General features: G+C 30.6%; 2 protein-coding genes across 6 annotated transcripts in view; one reads left to right on the plus strand and one right to left on the minus strand.

Annotated features, from left to right (window-relative positions):
• The window catches only part of LOC106686753 (protein furry), a gene marked incomplete at its 5' end in the record, with an annotated part of 69895 nt that extends 67400 nt beyond the window's left edge, over window positions 1–2495 (plus strand). For all 4 annotated transcript variants that reach the window (XM_067047207.1, XM_067047208.1, XM_014430240.3 and 1 more), the window contains 2 exon segments: window positions 207–307; window positions 2077–2495. In XM_067047207.1, coding sequence (XP_066903308.1) covers window positions 207–307; window positions 2077–2204 — 229 coding nt within the window.
• A 1891-nt stretch (window positions 2496–4386) lies between these two features.
• LOC106686756 (titin) overlaps window positions 4387–15711 on the minus strand; it is a 104293-nt gene continuing 92968 nt past the window's right edge. For both annotated transcript variants that reach the window (XM_014430246.3, XM_014430247.2), the window contains exons 3-4: window positions 13029–14790; window positions 4387–6798 (exon numbers count right to left, since the gene is read on the minus strand). In XM_014430246.3, the coding sequence (XP_014285732.1) occupies window positions 4519–6798; window positions 13029–14790 (4042 nt within the window). In that variant the 3' untranslated portion in view covers window positions 4387–4518. The remainder of the gene's footprint in view (window positions 6799–13028; window positions 14791–15711) is intronic.

Raw genomic sequence — 15711 nt, forward strand, 5'->3', positions numbered from 1 at the left:
TTTTTTATCATCAGATGTAAAAATAAAATAATATTATTATTAAAATCTTGTTTATAAAATCTCTCTTGTTTTTTTAATAATTATTTGTATTTTTCAACCTATTTGTTCTGTCTAGGTTGTTTTATAATTGATATGAACAAAATGTGACATCTCATAGATTGAATGAAGTATCATGATCGTGACTTTCTAACTTTTTTTGATTTTAGGGGCACTATCACAAACGATATTATAACAACAGCTGCAGAGGACGATGACGTAACAAATATTGTGAACCTGTACTGTTGCCATTTAATCAAGGCTGTGCCAGGTAATGGTTATTTATTATTAAAAGGAAATTATCTGGTTGATTGTGTTCATCTAATTCCTCATGTTTGTTGTTGTAAAATTTTAGTTCTGAAAATGACTACTGTTTAAAATAGAGAAAGTAGCTGGAAAATAAAGTACTATCTGCTTATAATCTTTTTTTTTTTTAATTATTATTGATTGGAATTTTAATTTTTATTATAACTAATTTGATTTAACACCTATTTATTGAATAGATGTTTTTACCTTTTAATTCCTTAAAGCTGCTTGGGATCTGTGATAATATACAACAATGAAACAGCAGTTGAAATCAAAAGTAGAATATTGGATGTTAATCGCTGCTATTTTTGACTCTATAATTTGCACCTCTCCAGTAATTTGGTGACAAAGGAACAAAAGTTATAATTTAAAAGACTCTTATTTGTCCTGTAATACATTATTACGTGAAGATGTGGTCTATATCCATAGTTGAGGACCAACTCAGACAATATTTAAATGTGCAAAACTGAATTGTAATGGCACAGAATAGAAATATGTGGTGGTAGCTCCTGGAGGAGGTCAGGATCCTTCATTGGTTGTAGTGCTACTCTTAGCACTATTACTACTTCTGTAGTAATACCTTACAGTACTTGATTGAATACCTTAAAGTACTTAATGGTATGTAAACATATCAGATATAAGTTCCAGATCTACAACAATACTTAGCTCACTATAAATTTATAAAATTACAGTATTAAATCTTGAATACAATTCTTGTAATTTCACACCATTATAATATAAAAGGTTAAACTACCCCAAAGATCAGGAATATTAGCTATAAAATATATAATATAAAATATATATAGCTAATAATTGTTTTTATTTCTTGAAAATTACAGTATTTTGGTTAGTATTACAGAAGTAACATAATTTTGGGGTATTATTGTTCAGAAAAATGAATTTAGAATATATTAATATATTGGACATAAAAAGAAAATATGAGGGAAAATGTAGATATGGAAAACTATGAGTTCTGAAAGCAAATAGTTTTGACTAATAAGGAGTAAAATAATTATATGTTTTAATATTTTATTTTATGTATCTCTATCTTTTAAAAAGTTATTCTAATTTTCTAGTTTTTGTTATATATTTAAATTTCTTCCTTTTCCTTCTATGTTAAAAGTTTGTTACATATTTACTTTAAATCTAGTCTGTATGAATGAAGATGAATGATTTTAATATACTTAACTAATGCATGTATTATATATTTTGACTTTAAATAGCCTAGATTTTATTTTTGGGCTTAGTTTTTTTTCTGAAGGAAGCCAGTTCTAACTAGGATAGTAAACTTCAATTTCTCTTATCAGAAAAGTTGTAGACATTTTAGGGATGAATGTTGTAGTTTGAACAATCCTTCCTGGGCTCTATCAGCTCTAAAATGAGTGTCTGACAGCAGTCAAGGGATAAATAAAACAGTTAAAGGCGTGCAGTGTCGGCAACACTACCAAGGTTATCATTAAATCAAAAATGAGAGACTTCTATCAAGTCTCTTAGATTTCATTGATCTTATTTATTTTGCATTTTGTTAATATTTGTTTATCAATATTGATGTTTTAACAAAAAAATCCTTCTTATTATGTCAGTACAGAGTAATTATCTAAATACAAATACAAAGTGCAAATATATTAGTAACAATAAGAGTAGGTCACACCACAGCTATCTTTATCAGTATAGAATTTTACTGCATATTATATTTGTACTGTAGTTCTTAATCTAAATATTTTTTTTTTTCAGATATATTTGTTGTAACTGAACAAGACTTGGGAGAGACTGTATCGAAACTGATGCAGGGTTTGTATCAAGTGTTAGGTGCTGTGAACAACATTGAAGAGAAACTGAGATCCATTGATAGACAAAAATAAATTCCTAGCCAATGCCAAAGAGTTTTTAATTTTAGTTTGTGTGAAAAAATTTGTATTTTATTATATTATTCTTGGAGCTTATGAAATTCTTTAAATTTGACAAATTTAGGATTTTTCATTTTGTATTTATTTCATAGTAGCTGTCTGTATTCATATATTTCTAGCATGTTTTTTAAATTTTATCCTTTGTGTATATTACAAATAAGTTTATTACCTTAGATGTAATTATGTTTTATTTTTTTTACATTGTGATCAAATAAAGATACCTCATTGAACTAAATAAAATATTTGTGATTACTTTATTTTTCCTCTAGATACTTGGGAAGATTAAGAATATTATAAGAATTTTGAAATGACTTAATACTGTGAAAGTATTCTTCTAAGATTTATTCAGATTAGTGACAATACAGCTTTTACAGAGAAAGACTTGGTCATTAAATTTAAATTTATGGCTCGATGACCACTTAAAGGAGCGATTAGAGTAAAGTCCTAGACAACATTCTACTTGAAAATCACATGATTTTTGTCTGTCAATCCAAAGGTTATTTTATGTATTTTAATTGTTATGTTGGACTGATTAGTATGCTGTATATTAGCTAATCAACACAGTTGAGCAGCCGTTCACAATTTTGTCAAGTTCCATTTTGCATTTATTATTCAAAAAGAATAATAATTCAATAAAGTTCATTGGTAAATTGCTGCAGATTATATGAATCACTGTGCCTTTTGACAACAGCTGTATGCCTTCACACAATCAGTGCTAAATCTTTTGTTTTGTTACTTCAGCATCCCATTTATTGTAATAATTTTGAGTGAATACCACTTGTCTCTTCTGTTTTGTTACAGATTTATAATTTTGAATAAAGGCAAGAAAAAAATTTATTCAAAAAAAACTTTTATTGCCATTGAAGGTAAAAATAGGAATTCTTGTCTGTTAACACCTTGACAGTAGTTAACATACAATCAGGTTTTTTTAATACCAATAAATCATCTATATAAAATATTATTATTAATAAAATCTCCCAATAAATTGCTATTCTTTTATATTCTGTAACCTTGGAATATATCCCCTATAATTCTAGACAAAGTATTATACCATTCTGTATTTGTTCAGTATTAACGGAGCTTATGCTCTGTGAATGAGGGTCTTTAACTGTACACATAAATGTTCTTAAATATCAAGTGTCTATTCGCCTATAAATGTTCGGCCACCTGACAAATTGTTAAAAAAGAATATGTAAACTGTTAATTATTCAACAAACAATATTAGATTGAGGAAATGGAACAAAGGTTAATGTCTTATTTCTCATCTGACTTTTATCTAAAAATAATGCTGGCAGATTTCCCATGGGCTAATTAGTAAACATATTGTCCATTCCTTTTGGCATGCTGCTCAACACAAAATGTGTACTTGTTAGTTATTCGAGATATATATTATCCATTTGAAATGAAATTATTAAATATAAAATTAAATTTCATATTTATATTAAATATTGCATTTTTGGAATGAACCATTGAATGTATTTATATTTTTGCTACAGTTCTTTCGCATGACTTTTTATATCAACTTCTTTTAATCTTGTTTTATGTAGAATCATATTTATCATATGCGTACTGTTAATATCATTACATTATTTACAAATAATTTTAAAACTCTTAATCCAAGTAAAATTAGATTGTAATTATTTACTTAGACAACTTATCTGCATATAGTTTATCTGAGATTTCCAGCAGTTAATTTTCTAGTTATATTTTCTGATTGGAAACCTGATCACTTTTCTTTTTTATTATATGGAAATGATATGAAATGGTTTTCACCATTAAACAACATCATTTAAGTTCATTTTATTGGAAAGTAATCGATCAAATACATTGAGTGCGTTCATTAATTTTGAAAAGGTTTGGATTAAAGTATGGACAAAAAATAAATTTAGGAGAGCCATGATGGATTCCATCTCTAATTATGATGTTGAACTTTTTTTTTTGTTTTTTTTTTTGTTCTATCAGTATAAAAATTGATTAAATGTGGCAAGGAATCCATAAAAATTAAACTCTAGTTTATTCATGAAGAAATTTATAGCTAACTTTTTTTTATTCATTATTGTCTGAGTATTTCTATAATCTTATACTGGATAAAATGAATTCATGAAAACTATTAAGTTAAGGTAATCAAAGAATGAAATAACGTAATTAAATATTTTATTTACAAAATTTTATATTCACAAGCTTTCATACATAAACTGTTTCCCAAAAACGAAACAAAATATTTGCAAAATAAATTTCAAATAGATTGTATGTACAGATTCCACCTTTACTAACGTGGAGGTAAATAATCCCAGTGATGATGATGTACTGAGTTATCAAAACCATATCCAATGAGGACAAGGCCTGTTATCAGGATAAGTAGAATGACTGCTGCTATCTGGGCATCCCTCCTCTTCTCTCCTTCTGGAAACAAAGAATTGACCCCTTCAACAAAACTGCTAGCTCTACGGGCAATATAATCTTGCCAAATAGAAAACAGCTGGCGCATCAATTGCAATGAACTTGCATCAACTAATGTCGGAACAGATGGGTCATCATATTTATGTATATCTGTTGAGGCCTCTGATTTGGAAATTTCTAGTTTTGGAATGACCTTGCCATCATCTTTCTTTTCCTGCTCTTTTCTCCTCATAGGCATTGTTGATGCTAGTTCATCCTCAGAGTCATCTATGACCCTCGTGGGTGATCTCCTTCCTTTACTTCTTGTTGTTCTTGGTTGAGGTATGTGTTCTCTCACATCTGTTGCTGCGATTGATGGTTCTGGGAGCTTAACTGGTTCAGAAGTAGCCTGTACTACTATTGAAGGAGGTGGTGTGAGGACTGTTCTGGATTGTCTTAGTGGAGTGCTTTCCCTTGACTTCTGTGAAGAAGCTTGTTGTTGCTGAGTTTGAGACATAACTTGTGCTACTATGTTTGATATGAAGTCTGGAGGAAGTTCAACGGTACTTAGGTTAAGATTCCCTGACCTGGCATTGATGTCAGTGACATCTAAAGAAGCTGTTTCTATTTCCGACACTTTTATTTTGCTTGCCTGAAGCTCTGAAACATTGAGACGCTCCACTTCTAGCTCAGAAAGGTGAAGCTTGTCAGGAAAGGATACAGGAACAGGCTTTGTATACAAAGGCCTTGTTGGAAGTGGAGGTGGGGTCCCTTCTTTCTCTAAATCCTCACTTCTAGAAGAAGTTGATAGAGCTTCTTTCTGTATGACCCTCACACTGCTTTCTTTGACTTCAGGTGCTGTTTTCTTTTCTTCTGTTCTCAGTGATAAACTTCCTGGTATCACTCTTTCCCTAGCTTCTTGAAGTACACCTCGTGCAGCTTCCACTCTTTCTAGAGCATGTTGGAAAATATTTGTTTCTTGTAGGTCAGTTACACTTTCTTTTAATTGGATATTGGTTTCTGAACTTTCATCAGCAACAGGTGTCAATTTTTCTATTTCTGATTTCTTTTCCTCATATTCAACCTTTATTGGTGTATCCTCCACTATTAATATTTCCTGTGTTTCTTCAATTTCTTGATCAATAACTATCACATCTTTTGGAAGAGGATCTGTTTGAATTGAAACAGAAACTTCTGCAATATCAAATGAAGTTTGTTGACTTGTAGTTATAACATTTTCAGGTCCAGTTTGAATAAGCTCTTCTTTAGATTCCTCAGGTTTCTTTTGCTTTCTTAATGGTTTGATTCTTGATAATGAATTGAAAAACTCATCTTTCTTTGATTTCAGATAGCTTAATCTCTCTTTACCATCATAGCCTTCTTTATTTACTTCTGTCTCTACTGCACCAACAATTGTTTCTGTTTCAGTTGGAATGCTATCATTCTTCTCAACTTCTGCCAGGATGTCATAATCTTTTGTCCTCCTTGGAGGGCGGGGAGGTGGTGGTAGAGGCCTTCCTTTCATTCTCATAACAACTTCACCACTCTGTAGGTCTCTTTCCTTTTCAATTATGTCCTCTTGCTGTATTGTAGCATCTCCTTTCATGTAAACAGGTTGCCTGAACACCCTATTCCTTCGAGGAGGCCTTAATGGGCCTAGTGTACTATAATTTCTTGTTGGACGAACTGGTGTTTTATGTAATGATTTGATAGCTCTTCTTGGGTAAGTGAAAAATATATTTTTTCCAGTAGATTTAATGTTGTCTATTTGGCTGTGAAAATCAAAATGGTGGGCTCTAGGTGGAAGTGGTGGTCTTGGAGGTTTCTTTTTGTCTTTTGTCACTACAGCATAGCCAGGAAGCTCTGTTTGTGTATCAGGTACGTTCAGTGTTGTTTCTTCCATTCTCATTGGTTCTGCTCTGTAATGAATATCTTCCTCATCAATATCTTCATCTAATGGTTCTTCTACTTTAATTTCATCAACTACATTTATTTGAACTCTATCTATCTCCCGAGCCAGATTTTCTTCCACATCATCATCATCTGGGAGAATCGCGGAGTCAGCTCCTCTCGATGTTCTATCATCATCTGCAAGTGAAGTTCCTCTTGAACGAGATTTTCTAAGTGGTGCCACAGGGGGTAGTTCTGAACTTAAGTTCCGTGCAGTTACCTGAAACAAAGAAGGAATAATGTCTAGCTAGGCCTATACTGTAAAAAATATTGTATTATAAATAAATCAACTTTATATTGGAAGATTAAATATCAATGTATTCCACTATACAAAAAAATAATAATTTTTTTATTTATTTATCATTTAGCTACTTCTTTTATTTCACATTATCTGATTATTACTTTAAAAACTAATTAAGTAACTCAAGTCATACTTAGATAGTACCTTCGAGGGTCATTTTATAAATAAAAAACCTAAACTAGAGTTTTTTTGATTACAAACCGTTATGACACAATTTATATTCTCTGTACCTCTAAACTAAAGAACTTCGTTGTGGAACACTGTTCACTTAGTCTTATGAAATAACTGACTAACAACTTAATTGAAAACACAGTAGTCCAATCTCAAAAACAAAATTAAAATTTTAGGAAGCTGAAGATAAGAAAGAGTTGATGAAAGTTTTGTGCAAAATGTTTGGAAAAACAGAGATTTGTTGATTTGAAGATATATCAAATATACCTTTCCACAAAGCATCTTGTTTAATTTCTAAAACTGCATTTTTGCAGAAATTAAAAACTGAGTTTTCCATTCTAAATTAGTTAGGAATAAAGATTGGATTCAATTTTTTTCAGAATCTTATGTTAGGGAGACATGATATTATACCTATAATAGAGTAATTTATGTATTTTTTAAACTAATAATTGTTACATAGGTTTTATTATTATATTATTGTTGCATTGTTTTTCAAATTTGTAGAAGTACCCTGAAGTGTAAATAATATTAAATTAAAGAAATATTTGGAAAGTAGAAAAAAGAAAATCACTAAATATTTATTTGATAAAAGAATATAAATTCATGGGATTTTAAACATCAAAATAAAAAATAATTTATTTTTCTTCATTAAATTTGACAATAGATAGAATATTATTGCATATATACTTAAACCGTTTGTTAAATTGTCTATGAATAACTGAAGCCTTTATAATAGGCAAGTACTGATATACTCAATATACTGATATACCTTCACTACCGCACTCCATGGTAGCCTCACTTATCTGACTTTTAAACAGACAATTATAGCGAGTAAGTTGGTCGATATACGACATGTCACAATCTCACAAGAGTAGATCATAGCATTAAAAAAAGGCAATCCTTCCAAGCCGGACCCGCCCCACCAAGACCCCCAAGGAGAGACGATACTATATGACTTTTGAAATATTAGCTTAAAACGGGAAGAGGAAACTTTAAGATAGTTAAATTGAGCAATATTTAAAAAGCGTCTTAAATTGAAAAATGGCATGAAACATAACTCCTTTATCCCATGTCTTCAATTACATAGGTCAACAAATTTTTTTTTTTTTTTGTTTATATCCTTCAATCAGATGATAACTGAAACCTTAATTTGTCTGTTAAAAGTTTGCTTAAATCCAACTAGTACACTTTTTAAATTATTACTTGATAACTCAAAAACTGAATTCTTGGCTAAACAGTCTGTAGATTTGTTTTTAAATTTGATAAAATTTGAAACCTTATTTTTCATAATTACTTTACATGTGCAATCAATAATTTCCAAGAATCTCAGCTCTTCAAACATTGGTCCTTACCCTAAAAAGTAAAATATTGTCTCAATTTTCACTTATTTTGTGGATTATAGTTAGAAATATTTCCTCCATGAGCACAATCAAATTTGAAGTAAATTTATTTGTGTGGAATCTATAGATGTCTTCAGACTGAAAATCAGTTGGACGATGTATGTCACCTAACATTATTTAGATATACTTCAACTTACAGCTTATTTATTTGTTTTATAAACTGATTGAATTTTTTTTATAAAATTTGAATTACTGTTTTTTTTAAATAATTATTGCGTATTGGGCTAAGATTTTTTTTTCATTCAGTTTTATTAAACTTTGGTGAATTTAATAATAAAAAATAGATGATACTGCTGTTTTGCTCAGACAGTAGCAAATCTTACAAATAAAAAAAAATTGTGATATCTAGTTCAAGACTGGTTTTATTATTCAATTAAAATAGAATGTATCCTTGAAGTCCCAACACTCTATTCTTCTCCTGACACTTTATTAATAACCTCAAATGTCCAATGATTTGGGCAGCCTGGCATCATCAAGGACTATCTTAAACTATAATTTCAGTTAGTGTTAAGATAATTTGCAATCAAATGTTTTTAATTTTAAATGGAAAAGTGGCAAAAAAAAGGTTAATTTTAACTATAATATGTTATACCTGCGCATAATAGTCTGCAAATTTTTAATACTTGATGTGAGGTTGTGAAATAGTTGTGTTGTAATTTTATAGTTTAAGATTGTCCTTAATGATGGCCATATTGGCTGAAATATTGGACATTTGAAGTTATTAATGCAGAGTGTTGGGACTTTATTTTGTGTATGTAATTTATTTAATCAATAGATATTCAATAGATTGTGATGACCACAGTAAAGAAAGTACTTCCTGTCTATGATAATATTTTTGGATCTTGTCCACTTCAAAATAAAACCAAAAGTTTTTTTTGTCAGATGTGCCGCTATTTAAGTAAAGCAGTTATATATATAAAATTCCACAAACAAGACATATTGTTCAAAAATAAATTTAATTTTAATACCATAGTTATAGAAATTTAAATAATAAATATGAGCAGCTGAAGAAATAAAACATTTTAAAATGTTGGTTTATTATAGTGTTTTATGCTCAACCAGGAATCACTTACCATAATTTAGTATCAACTTTATCTTCTTAAGAAAAAAAATTTCCTAAAGTTCTTTCACCAATTTATGAAGTCAGACTTAAAAAAGCCAGTAATGCCAAAAATTTAAATTTATAAAAAATTTACTATGAAAAGGTACCAAGTTTTATGATTGAACACATCATGTATAAGTGTTAAAAATGAATATATAATATAAGCTGTTAAATATTTAGATGTCCTTGAGGATGGCTAAAATGGCCGAAACGTTGGACTGGTAAAAAATAAATAAATAAAAAAAATAAAAAGGATACAAATTTTTGATTTATTTAACACAACATGTATGTTTTTTCGTTTCATTGTATTTGTCAGCAAACAACTTAGATCAACCTATTTTCTATAATAGTTATTATAATACCATGTGAAAGAATTATTGATATTGTTTTTAGTATTAAGTGTATTGATTTCTATTGAAATACACTTGTCAATTGAGAAATTTAAATATATTCCCTACAAATAGAAACTAGGAAAGGTATGAATGAATAGAACTGTGATTGGTATTTCCAAATTTCTATCATGGTATTTAAGAGCTTAATTTATTTTTAAATCTTTATTTATTGTATAAATATATTGCATTATCATTACTTTATGCTTTTACTTGACAGAAGTGTAGCCATGAGTATTCCGCTCACAACTATAAAAAAATTTCTAAAGGCAATTGTTTTTATTAATCCTTCTGTACTTCTGGAGCTTATATTTATAACAGGAGAATAATTAATTGCTTTAAAAAGTTTTGGAATGGGATTAGGGTATTTTGGAGCTTTCTAGGAAATAGAAAACCTGAAGTCTAGAAAAAATATATATTCCTGTAAAAAGAAATCAATTACAATCACTCCAGTTGTTCATATGAGTTTATTAAATAAATTCAAAATAAATGATTTTTTCTTAAATCAAATTGATTATTGCAAAATAAATTTTAAAAAAATATATAACTAATTGAAGTTATCATGTGAATTTTATTCCCATCTTTTATTCTCTTTAAAATCTTGGTTAGGAGTGTATTTTAATTGGCTCAAAATTAGTGTCTTTTCTGGTTTAGAGACCCCTGAGTCAAAAAAAGCAATGTTTCCTGTCTGTCTCATGATTATCTCTTGAATGGATTTTATTGTTTTGCTTTTTTTTGTAGGATTTTGATCCCTGATAGGATGTGTATCAATTAGGGCATGCTCAGTGCAATAGCTGAAAAACATATTTTTCAGAAGATTTGTGTAAAATTGCTCTTACCATTTTGATGGCAGTTTCTTAAAGTATTAAAGCCATTTAACTTTTTATATCTAACATAAATCTTAAAGTAAAAGCAGGAAAAAAAGATATAATAGGAAACTAAATTTGCACATCATTCAGAAATAATAAATTTGATGGTAACCAATGTATGCTTATTTGAAAGGTAATACAATATACTAAAAAATGAAAAAAAAAATTGACATTGGATGTTTTAGCAAAGAAATGGCTTTGAACTAATGTTTTTACTTTCCTTACTATCTTGGTTTAGAGAGTATCTTAATCGGGTCAACAAAATTGTTTAAATTGGACAAATATTAGCACAGATATAGCATATTATATTTCCCAGTGTAACACATTACTTTTGGCTCATTGATTTTTCTAATAATTTGGAATCTATATATCTCCCATAACATTCCAGATTGTCATTTGAAGAATGATTAAAATGTTCACTAATATACACTAAAAAAAAAAATAAAAGTTAAATATATTAAATCAATATTTGTATAGATACAGCAAGCAATTATTGTACCCTGTGTTTGTGTTACCAGCTTAAGTGGTTAGGAAAATCATTTGAGTATCTCCAGATACTAATATTAATTATTAGTACTCTGGAACTAACAAAATCATATGTGTAAATATTCAACATTTTCAATTTATTCAAGACTAAAATGATTTTGACAATGAGATAAGTTCAATACAGTGCAAGAGAAATACAATGTGAGGAAATTGCTCAAGGGACAACTTTGGTTGGTAAATTCCAAAATACTTGACTTATTTTTTTATTTATTTTCTTTTTAACCAGTTAACACTAATTGTTTTTTAAATATTTTTTTATATAGCTTATCAACTGCTGTGGCAAGCTTGGCTGTGTAGAAGAAATCTGTTGTTTCACTTCAAGGTTCTCTTTTCTTGTCCTCAACTCTTTTCATATTGAAAGATCCAAACTGCAAAATTTTGTTTAGTCCTATTTGATTTTTCTTCACTTTATATTTAAACGTTTGACATGGGTACTTTGATTATACAAATAAGTTTTTTTTTCAGAATTTTGAGTGATAACTATATGATGGAATATCTCACTCAATCTACTAACTTTTAAAGTCCACGCATTAACTGATTTTTTAGGAGTACTCTTTACACTCCCAACAGCTTCTTTTGAAGATCACTTACCCAGTTCTTTTGATAAAGACCTCTACCTAACTTTTTGTTCTGATACCTGAAAATATTCTTGAAACATCACTCTTTACTTAACCTCTTCAGCTGTCAATCCTTCACATAAGAAGAATTTAAAGAATATATATGTGTGTGAGTAATTTATTTATTTATTTTTTAAAATTTTTATAATCTCTTTTTCAATTTTTTGTTCCAGAATAAAATTTATTTTCATTTTATTTTATTTTATAGCAACATAGAACATATTTTCATCAGGACCAAGGAATATTTTCTGTTGTAAGTTTCTAGAGATCTTTAGTTTTGTTTTAATTAGTGGTGTTAAGGCAGTGTCTTGCCCAAAATGATTAATTTACAATGAGGGAATATTTTTAGTAATTTTTTCTCAATCCTAAACTGCTGTTTCCTGAAAAATAACAAAATTAATTATGAAAATGTCTCTGAAATAAAATTTAAATTTTCTAAAAGTGTGTGTTTTAAATATTCAATGAATCATATAATTATTGTTGCTTGGAAGTTAAAGATCTGTCTTTTCTTCAGGAGCTAGCAGATGAAATGCAATATTTGAATTAAATGTATGAAAATTTATTAGTCCCAGCTTTGAATCAGTGTCTGCTTTTAAACCTAAGATTTTCAGACTACTTTTTTGTACAGATTAAAGATATAAAACAAAAAAAACTAAAATGAAAGCTAATTGTTATTTTGAATTCTACAACTGAAAGTACATGCACTAACAAAACAAAATTAAACATTTGTTTAATATAAAATTCATTGTATAATATTTAGTTTATTTGCATTATCTATTTCGGATATGAGCCCCAACTTCTAATTATAGCCGGTACCACATAGTAAATCTTATTTAAATTTCTATGGTCCACAATTTAAAGACTTGTAAAAATACTACAATTATTATAACAGTTGTAAAGTTATTAAACATTTGAAATACAGGATCTGAAATCATATAACTTGGAGTAATTGCTAATTGTTGAAGGTTAGAGATAGCCCAATGAAATCACTGGTTTATGAAATAAAAAATGTTAAAATCGAATTTTTTACAAGAACACAAGAAAAAACTACTTACTCGAGTTTGCACGATGTCTTCCTCCTTCTCCATGGCTTCTTCCCTGTTCAAGCTCTTTGTACTTTTTCTCCTCTGCGGTGGTTCGGGTGTTCCTTCCACCTCCAGATCTCGTTCCAAGCTTGGCATTGACGACTGTCGATTCCTGAACCTACCTCCAGATCTAGACCTAAATCTTCTGGGAGGTTTTTCTGGGTCACTCTCTTTTCGCCGGGAAGGCCGCTTAGGGAATGTGTGAAATTCCTTTTCTCGATCAGATCCTGTAGACTTAATTGATTTTTTTCTCTGAGGAGCTCTTGGAATTTCAGAAAATTTTATCTCTGGTTCGTCCTCGTCGTATAAGTCGTTGTCGAGGCTGGCCAAAGCATTCTTCGGCTGCCTGAAGGCATCCCTTATTTCCAACGACAGGTACCTGCTCACGTCGACATCCTCTCGGCTTAAACCTTTTTGCCTTACAAAAAATTCGTCAGAGTCTATTTCTTCAATGACCCCAGCTCTTCTCCTCATCGATGAACTGCCAGAACTACCTTTTTCTGAAACAACACTGTTCATACTTTCAGCTTTTGCAACACTGGCTTCAATGTTGGCACTTTCTTCTAAATAGTCATCATGGGAAGTTTTCGAAAATTTTTCCATGGTGGCAAACTCAGGAATTGGAATCCGTTCGCCCCTTGGACCGACATCTTCGTCCTCTTCTTCATCGGCGTATTGCAAACCTGAGTAGGCCGTTACCCACTCCGTGTCTTGATGCGGTGCCTTAACTCGTGGTTGTGGAGGCGTAGAAGGAGAACTCTCTGTATCGAAACTGCTCATTTTCTGTTCCAATTGTTCTTTTTTCTTTTTTTTGAAAAATCTTGGATACGTGCGAAATTTAAAAGTGTCGAAAATATTTTGCGTTGATCCTGGTGTCGATTGTGAACTGATTGTGACCACATCTCTTAAAGGTCTACGTAGACTACTGGGGTTTGGTTTTTTACCTTTGGCAGGTTTAGGTTTCTTTTCTGATCCAAATTTGAACTTGGGTCTTTCAGTTAGGAACTTTGGTTTTTCTGGCATGTGGAATTTCGGCCGTTCAGGAAGATGAAACTTTGGTCTGTCGGGAAAATTAAACTTTGGTCTCTCTGGAAGATTGAATTTTGGTCTTTCTGGTAACTTGAATTTCGGCATTTCAGGCATTTTGATGTTTGGTCTTTCTGGTAACTTAATCTTTGGTCTTTGTGGCATCGTGATTTTTGGTTTTGATATACCCTTCAGCTTACTTCTGAACTTGTCGGCTTGGGACTTTATTCTATCTTGAAAGGTCTCCGACTGTGGTGCCTGTTCAGCAGAAGTCGACTCCGGAGAATGGACTTGTATTACCGGCATTTTCGTCCGTACGGGCGTATCCGGTTCGTCTTCACTCACCATCAGAGCTGGGTTCCTATACCTATCTGGGTTTATCTCTTCGTCTGAGGAACCATGGAGCGGTATGATGACCGCGTCCTCGTTGGGTATCCTGAAGAACCGCCTCGGATGCTTCTTCGGCTGTTCAATTGCTTCATAGCCGCCTTCTGTCTGAAGGATGGTGATGACCTCCTCTGGCTGAGCTATGGGTTTCGGCTTTACTACTTCATATCGTTCTTCCTCATCGCGCTTGGAAGGTTCTTCCGGGCGGTAGGTTAGCCTTTCAGTTCTATGGATGTTCTCTTCGACGTGGGTGCTCCTGACGTCAGGCTGGCTCGCCGCGCGCTGAGCTGGTGCCTGTATGGGTTCGTATTCGTGGTCGCTGAAACAAAAAGCAAATTTTCAACATATAAACAAATTTTATAGAAAGACACTATATTTTACAGAACTTTTATCGACCATGTTAATTTTAATATGAAACAAGTGTCATCAAATCAGTATACAATATATGTGAATCTGTATACTTTGTTGTATATTTGTTTCATGCATTTATTAAATACATTGTATATTATAGCTGAAGACATTAGTGGCTTAGTGATATGATCCATTAAAATTAAAAGTGATGAAAGTAATTTTTTTATCATTAAAATTAATTTTTATTAAAAAAATATCTATTCAATTAATTACTGAGTGCACTAACTTCAAATGATTTACATACGATCGTAAAATACAAGTTTTAACATAAGAACCATCCCTATATCATTCCTTGATAAAAAATTTACAGAACTTCATCTACATAAACTTTTAAATATCCCAAAATGAATCCATGACAATTTATTCATAACTATTTTTTACCTAGCTCTAATTAAATGGTTATTTTTCTTCAATTTTCCTTTTTAATTAGTAATGCTGAACTACCAACGAATTCTTTATGGACCAATATATATTTTATTTATTTGCATTTTCCAGAGAGCCTACATAGATACCTGGATCTAATAGATTAAAATCTAAATTTACTTATTCACTTTTAGATAAAGTTATCCCTAAGATTAGCGTGTAATTCAATAAACGCCATAAGGATACGATCTTGAATAGTGTCCAAAAATTCGAACTTCTTTGATCTTTTCGAACGATTTTTTCTCTCTTTACATTATCCTTTATTATTTTCTTGTCTAGATGCCTTGTAGTTAGTTGGCTTGATGTCAACACGGGCTAACCGAATGTTTTCTGTCCGTTGAAATTCCGTCAAGTGCCAAAAGTTAAAACTGACAGAGTAGAGGTCCGTTTCGATTATTCTGTTTCA

The sequence above is a fragment of the Halyomorpha halys genome, unplaced genomic scaffold, assembly GCF_000696795.3.
Source record: "Halyomorpha halys isolate HHAL.00 unplaced genomic scaffold, Hhal_1.1 Scaffold868.1, whole genome shotgun sequence".
NCBI classification, from domain to species: Eukaryota; Metazoa; Arthropoda; class Insecta; order Hemiptera; family Pentatomidae; genus Halyomorpha; species Halyomorpha halys.